We start from the raw sequence: 14578 nt of genomic DNA, 5'->3' as shown, positions 1-14578 counted from the left end.
AACCGGATACCGGTCAGCTACCGGAAATTCCACGAACGATAGAACGTGCCTCCAATGTTGGCAAACGACGGCGGCGTCGGATCGGCGCAATCGTTACGGAAGCGCGCCTTCTGCTATTTATCGCCGATCGGCGAGATTTCCAGAACGTGGCTGAGTTCGAAATAGCGAATTTTACCGAGACGGGAATTTTAATCTTAAACTTAACACTGTATCTCGTAAGATAGCCTCGATTCTCCAGCCTAGACTGGTACGTTTTCGGAATTAAATGTTTGTGGAATTAAGCGTTGTTGAATTTCCTGAAGATTTTGTTAAAAATTATCGGCCTTTCTCGATCTATTATTGTGACTTTGTATCTTTGTCGACTCACTGGCAAAATAGTAGTCTGCGTTCGCAAATTAAAATGATGCATAATGCGCATGTGGAGATTTCAAACGGAAATGCAGCCGCGGCAGTACCATTTAGCGCGGAGCACGCACATAAATTTTGTGCAGGTTGAAAAATTAATGAGGGAAACGTTCTTCGCCGGCCACATCACGTTGCGCATCTGCGAGTTTGAGACTTTATTACGTTGGATTTACGCGGGAACAGTTTCTGTATGAACCGTTTCCTAGTGGATAATTTTTGTTATTCGTACCCGAGCAATCGGAAGAGCAGTTTCTAAAATTTTATCGCAAAATGAATCCCATTATCAAAGCTGATAAATTAGTCGACAAATTGCGTTAGTTTCTCTCCATTCTCAGTGTATCTAGAGAACAGTGCACAATTGTGTGCACGTCTGAACAATAATACATTTCATATCTGAACAACATAGTGCTTCATTAAAAAAGAATGTAGATCTTTTTTATACGTTAAATTATTACTTCGTGATAAATCGACATTCTTTGCTGTTAGAAAAAATGATTAAAAAAATCGTCTTATGCAGAATAGACTTTCTTTTAGACTTTCTTCCGTAATTTCAAAATTCTATCAAATTTATAAAATAAAACTATTCGTCATTTTCTCATTTTTTGCCAGAATCTATATATTTAATATTTTCATTTCAGGATTTTTCTTCGTGTCATCGGTATTCTCTTCGAGAAGATACAACTACAATGCCGCTTTGCGATAGAAGATGAACGATGAAATAATCTCAAAGTCCAATGTCGGCAGCAACATTCCCTTCGCCGACGAGGATGCGATCAATGTGGACGGCGGCGGCGGCGGCGTCTCTCGCCCGGTCACTTCATGGATCACGTCGAAAGGGTTGACGAACGCCGAGAGGGACACGTGTTCGCGGAACGTGCAGAGCTTCACGACCTTCCGGGTTTCCGGTTTACCGGCGATTGCTAGGCGGGACCTGTCGGCGTCCGACGACGGCAAGATGCTCAATCATCGGCGGGAGTCGTCTCAGCAACGTTATGCCCGTCAATCGTCCGCTCCGAAGACAGGTCAAAGCGAAGAGATCGAAAGCGCTTCGTCGCGCTTCGAGAACGCGGTGATAAAATACCAGAAGCTGAAGGCACGTCCCAAGCGACAGATCAGTCGAGAGTGTCAGCAACAGCAGCAGCAGCAGCAACAGCAGCAACATAGCAATTACTCGAGCAGTGACGAGAGTATCGCGAGAAACAAGTCGAAGAGCACCAGCTCGATCGACACGCAGTCGGTGAACAATATTTTGGACGAATACGAGGATCTCGATTATCGTAGATCGTCGGATCTCAGTGATGTCGGTAACATCAGCGTGACAAATTTCGAGGCGATAATGATGGATCAGCAGAAACGACAGCAGGTAAAGTCGAGGCAGGCGAGGTCATCGTCCAGCGCGAAGATGCAAACTAAGTCCATCCCGACGAGAGAAAAAATTCAATCGGTGCTGAAGGTGAACCAGCAGACACAAGTGAGACAGCGTTCGCGGGACAGGCAGAGGGACACTAACAAGGGACACCAGCAAGATATCTGCTGTGTTCCGCCGCCGGTTGCAATGGACGCGATTGAGAGCGGTCGCTCGAAAATGCCTGAGATCTTGCTGCGCAAAGGGGAGGTCCAGAAGAGGGTGGACGAATGGTTGAATCAAGCGCACAGCCAAAACTTTCCGGTAGCTCCTCGTGAAAAACCCCTGACCAGGTCCAACAGCAGCGCCGAGCAGAAGAGCCAGCGAAAGTACCGTGGCCAGGATTCGCGGTCTCGGTCATCGATCGACGAGGCGCGGGACAGATTGAACGGAGGCACCTCGTCGAGTTACGACGATCTGACCCGCGTGAATCGCAGATTGGAGCGCGCCAGGCCGGAGAAGGTGAACGTCGGCGTGAACACTAGTAGAGGCACGTACAAAGAGTACTTGGCGGTGAGGAGTAAGCAGCAGGATTACGGCTTCAGCGCTCAGTCGAATATCACGTCATCGAGATCCGGTGACTCCAATCCGACCTCTAGGATCCCTCAGAGAGGACCTCTTGGTTCGAGTTTCAAGTCCAGGCATGCCGAAGCGAATCTTGAAGAGAAAACCATAGCCGCGAGTAGAATTATGAATTCGGCGAAGGCGACGGGCGAGTCTGATTACGGTAGGACGAACATTAACAACAGTTCGAGGATGATCGAGATATCGACCGGTACGACGTCGATGATGACGACGACGATGACGACAACATCGTCGATAATTTCCTACAGAAGGCCGTCGCTGAAGCGTTCTGGAAACGGCGTGGATGAAAACTGTGCGACGGCGGCAGCAGCGGTGGTGCGCTCACTTGTTAAGGAGGAGATGGACCCGTCGCGCGAGCCGGGCCCCTCGAAGGGCCTACCGTTGCCCGGAGGCAGCAGCCTCAGTGACCAAGGCAAGCCGATCTCACCAAATAAGGACGGAGAAAGTAGGCGGCCGGCTGCTACGGCGAGCGGGCCGACGCCGCGACCCACCGCCGCCGCCGATAAAGCGGTCGAGGCGGCCTGTAAATCGACGGAAGTGTCGAGATGCGCCGCGAACTATTCTCGAGGTAGCTCGTCGAGGATCGCTTCGCTGGCGGAATCTGACCGCGTCGTCGCGATCGAATCGCCGCGACGGCGACTTCAGTTTTGCAGCGACGCCAGAAGGGAGCCCAGATCGGTCGATCAATCGCGGCAGGAGCAACCGATTTATGGCTCGGCCGTTAGCGCTCGTGTGCGGGCTCTTCAAGGTCAAGTGGAGTCGCGTACTCCGAGATCCAGGTGTCACCAGGGTGTCGCAGGGGCGTCGATGGAGGTTAGAAGGCCACTGATCCTGCCGCGCAAGGATCTTGGTGCGTCTCCCTCGCGAGACGCTGGATCGCAAGATCGAGCGAAAATGTCAATTAGCGCACCTTCGTCGAGTTTCAAGCCAAATAATCGAGCCTACACCGCGATCAGTGAATCGCAGCAACATCAGCCGAATGAGCAGAACGCCACAAGACCCAAGATTGCTGTCTGCGAAAACGTTCCGTCTGTCAGAGCAACGCGTTATGCCTCTCCTGATCACGTGGAGAGGATCTATGAACGTAGTCTACAACCGCAAGTGATCCACGCAGATGATCTCGAATCAATTCTTCGACCTTCTCTGCAAGCGTCGCCTTACGGTGAAAAGATCGGCGTTTCTAGAGATCGAGAGTCAGCTGTCAAAGAAACGTCATCGACGCTCGTCGAGGACGACACGTTCGACAGGATCGGCGAGCTGCGACACGAGCATCTCGAGACTATCGAGGAGGACGAGCGGAAGAGCGAAGGCTCGGCCCGCAGGTATCCGGAGATCGGGTTGAAGCAGTGTCTGAAGGTGCAGAAGAGTCTGCCGAACGGCAGGTCGAAAGAATCGGCGGACAAGAGGAGGGACAATCCGATTTATGTTAAGTGGAATCAACAGCAGCCGGTTGTTCTTAATGAGCCCGCGAGAACTTTCGCCACTTTTCAATCAGCGTCATCCTGCCAGAGTAACGTTAAATCGAGTGTCACGTCTCGATCTCCGGAGGTACAAGAGTCCAGAGGTCACGAAGAGATTAGACAAGATCCAGACGCGTCGATGACAATCCTCCAGGATCTCGTGGCCGGTTACGAGGACGCGTCGCGAGAGGATCAGGACCAACTGACGATGCATTCGCGAGAGAACAGCAATTTGTCGACCGCCACAATTCCTGTGGATGAACTGGAGAATCAGGCGGGCTCGAGGCTGAAGACCGAGGATGATCCTTCCCGGAGTAAACTTCAGTTCGGTGAAAAGTTACAGGAAGACGCGACGAAGAACGCCGGCGACGAACGTGGTGCAGTGGTCAACGAAGTTCTCGTTAAGAATCTGCAATTTGAGCAGGATCTGCCGGAAAATCCGGTCGAGCAAACGAGACCGGATCATGTGGTGCAGCAGGTGAATTTTCACAATATCTTGTGCGACGATTATGAAAACGAGAAATTGAAGAATAGGAAGATGACGAAGGAGGAAATGGAACATCGGAGGCTAATAGACATGCTGAAGAGAGGAAACTTCGAGACGCTGAAACTGGTGAGTAACACTGTAATTTTTTATGTTAGGCTACTAAATTGCAACAGTTCCATGATATTATGAGAAAAAAATATGATTGCGTGAATATTATAGTCTTTTTAATATATCGTCAACGAAATAAATGGTTAATTTATCAATTGACGAGTCACTCAACCATATAATGTAATATATTATCACGACATGTTGATATATTATCATTATTAATAACGGAGACAACATGATACGAGTTAATTAATTGCCAGCATTTAAGAAAATTATTAACAATCAAATAGTCTATTTATATTCTTCCACTCTTTTTCATTTCTAAAAGCGTTTTCTTTAAATAGAAATGCCTACAAAAGATTTACAGAGACATGGTATTGCATTAAAATATGCAAATTTTAAAAGTACTCATTGCCAATGCATATACCTACATTTTATTATAATTAAAATGTAATATTCATTAAATATATTTTAAAATAATTAATCGGTAGAATTTTATAAATTTATTGTTAAATGAACAAACTGATCTCTTAAGTCGTCGACGTAATCGACTTAAAAAATAAACTGCATTGTGCGACTGACACTTATCTGACCATTTTAGGAATTGGTTGAAAAAAAGCGAGATTGTTCGCGGTCGAAATTCAATCTCAGCGAATCGACACGCGATGCACGGTTTGGTATTGTATCGACTGTTCCAAATGCCACAAACTATCTCGTTTTAATCGCGATAAAACTTGTCAACAAGATATGCCTGACAGTAACCCAATAATTACACACGTGCTGTGCTACACGATAGGTCCGTGCGACGTGAATCCACGGCTCTTTCGGTAATTACAAGTCCCGGGTATAATCGCGGTTGTTCGTTTCATTCGGTCTTTATTCCGAACATGGTAACAAATATACCAAATTGCCATTAACAACGACCCCAATGTTGTTTACGTATCACCGCGTTGTCAATGAATGAGCAATTATTTACCAACGCGAATTCTAACTTCCTGAATCGCGGCAACGCGAACGGAATTAATCGAGCTAATTATAACGTAATAGAATAAATATGAAATTATAATATTGTGCAGAATCAAAACCAATAACCATTACAAAATTATTGAAAAATGACAATTGATCGTTTATAAACTAGTCGTACATATAGTCACGACGCTATTATATGCGAGATGATTGTCTCGTAATAAACAGAAAACAGAGAAACATAAAAATACCTGTAATCCTTCAGCGCCTACGATGAATAATAGCTGAATCATGAAAAGGACTGCCAAAAGGTTCATCAGAGTCGTGCTTGCCAGGCTCAAGTCGGAGAAGAAGCTAAAACATAAATACAGCCAATCAGTAAAAGATACACTGATTTATTAAATATAGAGTAAGTTTTATTTAGACCACAAAAGAAAAATAATTTTTTATAATACTTGTAATTAAATACATGTAACATATACCAACAATAGAAAAAAATATTCTTCGGAATAACCAACCGACATTTAATCCCAATCTAATCTTATCGCGCTTAGGTATGTGCTTTACAGTTTATCTCAGTTTGTTTAGAAATTTTTTTTATTCGTCCAGAGTATATAGAGGTTATTTATATAGGTTATTATTTACTTGTACAATAGTCTACTACACATCAAGCTGCATAACTATATGAGTTTATATGAGTTGTGAAAAATGCATCGCTGATAAAGTTGAATACTCTGTACATGCAAAGCGTCGTCGGCGGAATAAGCTTTAATCACATGCCTCTTAGTAATGTATGTAGTTGTCATAAAAGAGGGCTATGTGACGTAATGTAATTATCAAGTTTCTGTGTTGCGGTCGCCGTAAACGTGACGTAATGGGGTTTGCGCGTGTGTCTCAGTATATCAAATTCTCCCGGAGGGAGTGATATTTCATTCCCGGCGGAATGCAGGGTGTAGAAGGATAATTCGCAGAACTTGAAATAGGGATAGGCACGTGAAAAGAACCGCCGATATTTCGTCATCGATAACCGATATTTCAGTATTGGTGGCGTATTATTTCATCGCGACGACTGTTCGCTCAGTCGACGATTCATAAGATTTTACATCCGATTTCTCCTCATCTGAATCAGAATTTGTGTCCGTTATTCTCGTGATAACCCGAAAGTTTCAATACAGGGTCCAATAATTGTGGATAATGAGATAATAATGGTTTAATGGACTTATTATTCATTATAAAATATTAAATGTTATCAATATAATCAAACGGTGTATTGTCTTTTCTCGCGTTGACTAATATTTGCTGACAAAAGATTCTGACTAAATTTTACATCTTTTGATATTTCATTTTACTTTTGCGACAAAAATCAAACAAAGTCGCGATTTTCAAGAAAAAGATATAAAGACTCTTCATAAAAAAAAGCATCACGAAGTTATTACAAATATGAAGAAATTCTTTTAACAACAGTCACTATTAAATCATGAAAAATCAGGAGCGAAATAATAATTAGATCCAATGTTAGAAATAAAAAATCCTTAGACGTTAAAAGATAACATTATAATTCATGCAAATAACTTGACGTTGTACGCACAAATCTTTACATAATTCTTTCGTTAGAGAATTTTTGTAAATATTGTAAATGACCAAACATAAATATTATAAAATAAACACACACACACACACACACTGTATATTCCACGATAATTTGACTGAAAATGTAGAATATTTTTAAAGCATTTGACGTGAAACAGTTTTCAAAAATGTGATGAAATCTTCTTCTGGTTCCAAATGCAAAAGTTGACAAGATACATTCCACAATTTTTCGGCATATTGTGGATCGTTTGCCTTCCGATATGTAGTAGCGACACTGCAGTTTCTATACATAGAAAAAAGACAAAAGATGACAATGCAGAACTGCATCATACTCTGCATAAAAATAATTTCGCATAATAAATAATATATGTGTTCTTACGAATAATAAAATCCAGTATCATTAGCTGTTTCTTCATCCACTGCACAATATACTGTTGTTTGTGTTCCTTGTTCAACATTTTTACAAAACAATTTTGCACATAAACCATGACAATAAGTTGCATATGGAAATATGTTATTGCCATATCGTGCTATTTCGGTTCCAGTAACACCGGGATGTAAAGAGTATACGTTTATCCCGCGAATATTTGCTTCTAAAAATTAAAATCTTTGTTAAAAGTCTATCTTCCCGCGAATATTTGCTTCTAAAAATTAAAATCTTTGTTAAAAGTCTATCTTCCATGTATTTTTTTTTCATTACGTAACAAATCATTAATGATCGATTAGCAATTGTTAAGTTTAATTAAATAGATATTAAAATGTGATCTAATCCAATCGTAATAATACATCTCCTTTTGGCATACCTTTTAATCGACGAGCAAGTTCCTTAGTAAACAGAATGTTCGCCAATTTGGATTGTGCATAACTTTTAAATGGTGCGTAAGATTTTTCCAGATTAATATCATTAAAATCTATGTCAACAACTATAATAAAATATTTCTGTTACAATTGTATTTTAAACAAAAATCCTGAACATAAACGAAAAATTTTCTAGTTTCTTTTTATTAACACCATAACTGCAATACGTACAAATATATGAAAATGACGAGACATTGATTATTCTACAATTGGGAGAAGACAAGTGCATTTTTGGTAATAGCAGAAGTGTCAAAAGAAAGTGACCAAGATGATTGACTTGAAATGTTGTCTCATTTCCGTCCTGTGTCTTTTCGTACGGATGCGTAGCTACACCCGCATTATTTATTAGTATGTGAATAGCTGCTTCGTTCGTCAGTAAGTTTTTAGCGCAATCTCGCACGCTCTTCAAACTACGTAAATCCAGAAAATAAATCGCAAGCTCACCTGCGTTATTTTTATATTCATCTTTATTGACCCTAAAATATCCATAAATAGCCACGGATCACATCGTTATTTTTTTCAACAAGCAAAAATTTAATTACAATAAATACAGTTATATAAAGAGAGAGTAGGAAAATATTGAAGCAAATAGTAATTAAATTAATTGATTCTTATATTAAAAATTAATATATTTACCTTGAAGGTGGATTATTCTTTATATTTTCAACTGCATTATTTGTCTTTTCTATATCTCTACAAGCTAAAATTACTCTAGCGCCTAAAAGCACACGTTATTTACGAGAGTATTTAAGAGTATATATTTTAACAAAATAAAAAAAAATTATTACAGATAATGGGCTATGAGCCAAAGCTTGAGTGTTATTTTGCTCCAATATTTAACAAATTTTTAATAACATAAACAACAAACGTTTCGACCCCAATTGGGTCATTAACAATGTTGGGAAACGGTAATCGATTAAAACATATAATAAATTCAAATCCTTACAATTATACGTAAAATGTTAAATGTGCGTTCATAGTCCGTATGAAGTACAATCGCAGTCCGAAAAATTAAGTTGTATTGGTCGTTAACTTAATTTTTCGAGCTGCTTCATATAGACTGCGAGCACACATTTAACATTTCACGTATAATTGTAAAAATTTGAATTTATTATATGTAATGTTTTAATCGATTTCCGTTTTCTAACATTGACTCGATCGGGGTCGAAACATTTGTTGTTTATATTATTAAAGATTTGTTAAATATTGGAGTGAGATAACACCCAAGCTTTAGCTCATATAGCCTATTATATATATTAATTTTATTTTTAATTACTAAGCTTTGACTATTAAAGATTATTTTAAAATAAAAAAAGTTTTTATAAAGATCTAATTAAAGCATAGAATAAAAAGCCTAGTATTCTAACAAAAAAATGTTCACTTTCATAAAATTTAATTCTTACACGATTATTTAATAATGGTATTTAGCATTGTTATCTTTTAATCAATAACAAATTTATATATTATTTACATGAGCTCTCGAGAATAAATCAAACATATTACAATAAAAGTCTATAAGAGCTAACACAGATGTAAGTGTGCAATAGTTTTTTACAATATCCAGTCACAAATTTATATTTTACACACGCACGCGCGCGCGCGCGCGCGCGCGCACACACACACACACACACACACACATTTATTCTATATAATGTCTACTTAAATTTCAAAGTTTAACTAAGATTGTCATTTCAATAAAATCACCTCTTGCGTATAAATCTCTGGCAGTCTCCTTACCGATACCACCACTTGCTCCCGTTATCACAACAGTTTTACCATCGAGACGTGCATCGCTCGTACACATTTGATTAAAGAGCCACATTTTGAGATTTTTTATCCACGACATTATTAATATTCTATTATTCAATAACCTATATTATTGCAATTTACTCAATGTTTCACTAAATATGCGCTAGTCTTCGACTGTGCAACTTTGCTTGATGTTGTTTGTTCAACAATCACAATCACACACATGTTCTTATATAGTGGATTCTGATTGCTAAGGTCTGTTCTGCTATACATGATATTGAATGCAGTGTCAAAGTTGAGTGATAACGCATACGCGTCCAAACAATCTGGATGCAGGCTGTTTGATGTAATGAAGTTATCATAAGTGGACTATTGGTATAAAGATTATAGATATAATAAATATAGACTGCTCATTCGCAATCTTCTATAATGTTTAACGTCTATGCTCCATTAGAAAAAAAACACTATACATCAAAACATTAGAGATCAAAAAATAGAGCTCTTTTTAATATAAAAACTAACATAAGAGCAATCTACCATATATATTTGAATCACGGAATCGACTAACGGTTATCCAACTCCGATATATGACACCATAGAACGAGCTCAAGACTATAGACAGCCTTTTTTCGCGTTAATTAATATTTATTAATAAAAGTCTCTAATTGAATTTCATATCGCTCTTTTGATATTCCATTTTGCTTTCGCGACAAGGATTAAACACAGTCAAAAAAAAAAAAATTATGGTTTTCATTAAAAAGATCATCAAAGTCATTATAGGACTAAAAAATTTCGTCAATCATTATTAAAATCATGGAAAATAAAATGTATTTATATGAAGTGTTTTATTTACCCAGTATTGTAATTAAAATTCCTAGACAACTAAATTATATTATACATGCAAATAACTTGACATCGTACTTTACACAATTCTTTTGTTAGATATTTTTTGTAAACATTTTAAATATATGACCACACACGTATAAAATAGTATAAAATAATATAAAATAATATAAACATATAAATTTTATATATTTAAAATTTCTACGATAATTCATCTGTAAAAAAAGAAATTTTTTTTAAAGCATTTGACGTGAAACTGTTTTCAAAAATGTGATAAAATCTTCTTCTGGTTCCAGATGCAAAAGACGACAAGATAAATTCCACAATTTTTCGGGATATTGTGGATCATTCGCCTTGCGATATGTAGTAGCAATGTCACAGTTCCTACACATAAAAAAAAAGTATAAAAGATAATGTAGAATATTGTATCATACTCTGCATAAAAATAATTTCGTATAGTAAATAATATATGTGTTCTTACGAATAATAAAGTCCAGTATCATTAGCTGTTTCTTCATCCACTGCGCAATATATTGTTGTTTGCGTTCCTTGTATAATATTTTTACAAAATAATTGGGCATACGTATTGAAACAAAAAGTTGCACCTGGAAATACCGTACTGCTGCCATATTGTGATATTCCGGTAGAAATAACACCAGGATGTACAGCATATACGTTTATCCCACGAATATTTGCTCCTAACAATCGAAATCTTTATGCAAAAGTCATCTTAAGTGTATTTTTTTCATTGCATAACAAATCATTAACGATCGATCGATTGTTAAATATATTAATTAAATAGATATTAAATAAATGTTATCTAACTAAATTTGTAATAATACGCTTCCTTTTTTGGCATACCTTTCAATCGACGAGCAAGTTCCTTGGTAAATAGAATATTCGCTAATTTGGATTGTGTATAACTTTTAAGTGGTCCGTAAGATCTCTCCAGATTAATATCATCGAAATCTATGTCACCAGCTATAACATAATATTTTATTACACATTTATTTTAAACGAGAACTCTGGATGTGAACAAAAAACATTCTAGTTTCTTTTCAAAGCTATCAACACTATCGCTATTCATACCAACATATGTAAATGACGAGACGTTGATTATTCTGCAGTTGGGAGAAGATAACTGCATTTTTGGCAATAGCAGAAGTGTCAAAAGAAAATGACCAAGATGATTGACTTGAAATGTCGTTTCAATTCCGTCCTGCGTCTTCTCGTACGGAAGCGCACTCACACCGGCATTATTTATAAGTATGTGAATAGTTGCTTCGTTCGTCAGTAAGTTTTTAGCGCAATCTCTCACGCTCTTTAAACTACGTAGATTCAGAAAATAAATTGCAAGTTCACCTGTGTTCTTTTTATATTCATCTTTATTGACCCTAAAATTTCCGTGGATAGTCACACCGTTATTTTATTCAACATGCAAAAATTTAATTGAAATAAATATAGTTTTATAAAGAGAGAGAAGGAGAATATAAAAACAAATAGTAATTAAATTAATTGATTGATTCTTTCTTATAGAATTGATTGATTCTTATAGCACAAATTTATATATTTACCTTAAAGGTGGATTATTCTTTATATCTTCAGCTACTTTATTCGTCTTCTCTATATCTCTACAAGCTAAAATTACTCTGGCGCCTAAAAATACACGTTATTTTTACGAGAGTATTCAAGAGTATATATAAGTATTAATTATTAAGTAAAAAAAATTTTTATAAAAGTCTAATTAAAGCAATGAATAAAAGGCCTATAGAATTCTAATGAAATGAATATAATGCTTCTTTTCTAAAGTCTTCGTTCTTATACCTAATAATGACATTTTGCATTGTCATTTTGTGATTATTAAGAAATTTATATTACACACACACACACACACACACACACACACGTTTATTCTATATAATATATACTTGAATTTAAAAGTTCAAAGATAACTAAGATTGTCATTTCAATAAAATCACCTCTCGCATATAAATCTCTGGCAGTTTCCTTGCCGATACCACTACTTGCTCCCGTTATCACATCAGTTTTACCGTCGAGACGTGCTTCGCTCGTACACATTTGATTGAAGAGCCATATTTTAAGATTTTTTATCCACGACATTATAATTATATGCACTTGTATACTGATCTGTTTTTAATTTACTCACTATCGATTTCACTAAATATGTTCTCTTCGACTGTGCAACTTTGCTTGATGTTATTTGTCTAATAATCACACGGCTTGCGGAACACGTGTTCTTATATAATAGAGCCTCACAGCCTGAAATATAATACACCTGTGCGCTGGCAGCCAGAATGCGTGTCGAAAGAGTGGGCATATCCAGAGGGCGACTCTCTCTTTGACGTACATTCAAATTAAAAAATTTTAGAGTACCGGGTACTTTTACATGGAGCAACATGGGGACAGATAACTTTGAGTATATAGACATGGAGGAGGAATGTTAGCTCGAAAACTGTGTCCAAGATGTGTGCGAGAGAGAAAGGTAGACGAGTAATATTCGTCCTCTCTGCGTATGCGTCGATCATTCGACAGACAGAGAGGATGAAGTATCACGTGATATCGCTCGTATACCTTTCTCTCTCGCACTCCTTGCCACTCTTGGACTCGTTTGCGGCCTACAAAGAAAAAAGAACAAAGGCATTCCACCTCCATGTACTATATACTCAAAGTAGATAAGCGAGCGATTTTTGAGTACCGTGAATAATTCCAGCTGTTATACGCATGCGCAGAATGGTTAGAAAAAGAGTTGATCCTTCACATCCCAAAATCGTTTTTTTTTTCATCCATTTTTATTGTATTGTTGATTTTATTGTCTACCATTGTAGATGGCACTTTAATCTTACTTTAATTTATTCTTTATCTTTTTCTAATTCTTAGAATTAAAAGAAGATAAAAACTAAGTTAAACCGAGATTAAAATTAATCTACGCTGGTATAAATCAACATTAGATTAACTCCAATGATTAATTTCGACGTTATCCGCTGGCCCGTGAGCTCTACTATTTCCTAACAAGCGGGTCACTAGTTCGTGTCAGCAGTTCAATTATTGCTCTATAAGGAATAATTGCAACTCTGAAGAATTTTTTTAATTTGCTAATGTACGCAGGTCGATCTTACGTTTGCATTTTTCAGATCCATTTTACGTTATTGTCACTTAAGACATTAATAGCGATATTGGTGCAGTTGTTGCGTATATCGCTTACAACAATGCAATATTTTTCAAAATAAAAACGATATTTGTGTCAAAAAATTGGTCCACATTAAAGAGAGGCATCTTTTTGCACAAGATTCGAAAATATTTTTTCGTGGATATTTAAAGACTTAGAATTCTTTTTTATTGCATTGCAAACAACACATCTCATAATAAGTGAAATCTAGTGTTATTTCGAGCATATAATTCCATGTATTTCAAGTTTATCATTATCGAAGATGGACATTTCTGTGTGTTATTATTCCTCTGTGAATAATTAAAATACACTAACAATAAGAGTACTTACCAATCAATATTAGTTAATTGTTACAGTATAATTTTTGTACATAGAAACGAGAAAATAAAAACAGCCGAATAATAATGTTAATAACTTAATAACAATAATATTGATAATCTTAAACTGTAAAAATTAGAACATATTGTGTTACGTCGTTGTAGATATGCGTTTATTTAAGAAAAGAGAAAACATTTTAGAAAAAATCTGAAAGATAGCGTATGATGCTTATCTGTTCTCACAGCCTCTACATTGTGACGTAAATCGGAATTGATGGCGCGTTAACAGCAATCATTATTCATACTTGTAAATTTTTTGTCAGTCATAGGACGGTATTTATAGTTCTTATTTTAAGTAATCATCTCATCTTGAGTAATATCTTAAGACACACTAATACGACTCAATATTGGCTTATGACATCTTAAAATCACACTTAAGAACCAACTATGAATACCGGCCATAGTTGAACATTTAAATAAATCGAGACATCTCTCGTTTTTATACCGACCATCTACATATGATAATTTGCATTTAACAAACGATTTGACACGACTTATAGTTTTAAAAAAACTGCTTTTTTCAAATTGCTGGAAAAAAACCAGAAAAATTTCGGTTTT

At 37.2% G+C, this 14578-nt stretch overlaps 3 protein-coding genes and 1 long non-coding RNA gene across 6 annotated transcripts in view; 1 reads left to right on the top strand and 3 right to left on the bottom strand.

The window, feature by feature from the left end:
- The first annotated feature begins 1111 nt into the window (after nt 1–1111).
- LOC105451294 lies at nt 1112–4531 on the top strand. The gene has a single exon (XM_011691665.1). The coding sequence runs from the start codon at nt 1112–1114 to the stop codon at nt 4529–4531; it is 3420 nt and encodes a 1139-aa protein (XP_011689967.1).
- Nucleotides 4532–4998: 467 nt separating this feature from the next.
- Nucleotides 4999–14578, bottom strand: part of LOC105451059 — a 43040-nt gene continuing 33460 nt past the window's right edge. The window contains exon 3 of the long non-coding RNA XR_974547.1: nt 4999–5770. This is a non-coding gene — a long non-coding RNA (uncharacterized LOC105451059). The remainder of the gene's footprint in view (nt 5771–14578) is intronic.
- On the bottom strand, nt 6738–9848 carry LOC105451054 (retinol dehydrogenase 12-like). 2 transcript variants are annotated; one of them, XM_011691252.1, is made up of 6 exons: nt 9569–9848; nt 8501–8582; nt 8036–8340; nt 7810–7929; nt 7386–7599; nt 6738–7289 (listed from the first exon to the last, which is right to left on the bottom strand). In XM_011691252.1, exons 1-6 carry the CDS (start codon nt 9708–9710, stop codon nt 7142–7144), a joined length of 1011 nt encoding a protein of 336 aa, XP_011689554.1. In that variant the 5' UTR covers nt 9711–9848; the 3' UTR covers nt 6738–7141. The 2 variants fall into 2 exon arrangements, with proteins under 2 accessions (XP_011689554.1, XP_011689555.1); XM_011691253.1 differs by having other exon boundaries at nt 9602–9848.
- LOC105451055 (retinol dehydrogenase 12-like) lies at nt 10659–12780 on the bottom strand. Of its 2 annotated transcripts, none has more exons than XM_011691254.1 (6): nt 12436–12780; nt 12031–12112; nt 11546–11850; nt 11318–11437; nt 10938–11154; nt 10659–10840 (listed from the first exon to the last, which is right to left on the bottom strand). In XM_011691254.1, exons 1-6 carry the CDS (start codon nt 12575–12577, stop codon nt 10693–10695), a joined length of 1014 nt encoding a protein of 337 aa, XP_011689556.1. In that variant the 5' UTR covers nt 12578–12780; the 3' UTR covers nt 10659–10692. The 2 variants fall into 2 exon arrangements, with proteins under 2 accessions (XP_011689556.1, XP_011689557.1); XM_011691255.1 differs by having other exon boundaries at nt 11546–11784.

This window comes from Wasmannia auropunctata, unplaced genomic scaffold (assembly GCF_000956235.1).
Source record: "Wasmannia auropunctata unplaced genomic scaffold, wasmannia.A_1.0 LD336053.1, whole genome shotgun sequence".
Lineage (NCBI taxonomy): Eukaryota > Metazoa > Arthropoda > Insecta > Hymenoptera > Formicidae > Wasmannia > Wasmannia auropunctata.
Note: the sequence above shows the minus strand (reverse complement) of the source record. Positions and strands in the feature narration are given on the sequence as shown.

Excerpts from the sequence above, each read along its gene's own strand:
- LOC105451294 (XM_011691665.1), top strand. The coding sequence starts at position 1,112 with ATGAACGATGAAATAATCTCAAAGTCCAATGTCGGCAGCAACATTCCC.
- LOC105451055 (XM_011691254.1), bottom strand. The coding sequence starts at position 12,577 with ATGTCGTGGATAAAAAATCTTAAAATATGGCTCTTCAATCAAATGTGT. Across the intron at positions 11,438-11,545 it reads CTCGTCATTTACATATGTTG|CTGGTGACATAGATTTCGAT; the intron begins GTATGAATAGCG and ends ATTATGTTATAG. Across the intron at positions 10,841-10,937 it reads GATACTGGACTTTATTATTC|GAACTGTGACATTGCTACTA; the intron begins GTAAGAACACAT and ends TTTTATGTGTAG.
- LOC105451054 (XM_011691252.1), bottom strand. The coding sequence starts at position 9,710 with ATGTCGTGGATAAAAAATCTCAAAATGTGGCTCTTTAATCAAATGTGT. Across the intron at positions 7,600-7,809 it reads ACTTGCTCGTCGATTAAAAG|AAGCAAATATTCGCGGGATA; the intron begins GTATGCCAAAAG and ends TTTAATTTTTAG. Across the intron at positions 7,290-7,385 it reads GATACTGGATTTTATTATTC|AAACTGCAGTGTCGCTACTA; the intron begins GTAAGAACACAT and ends TTCTATGTATAG.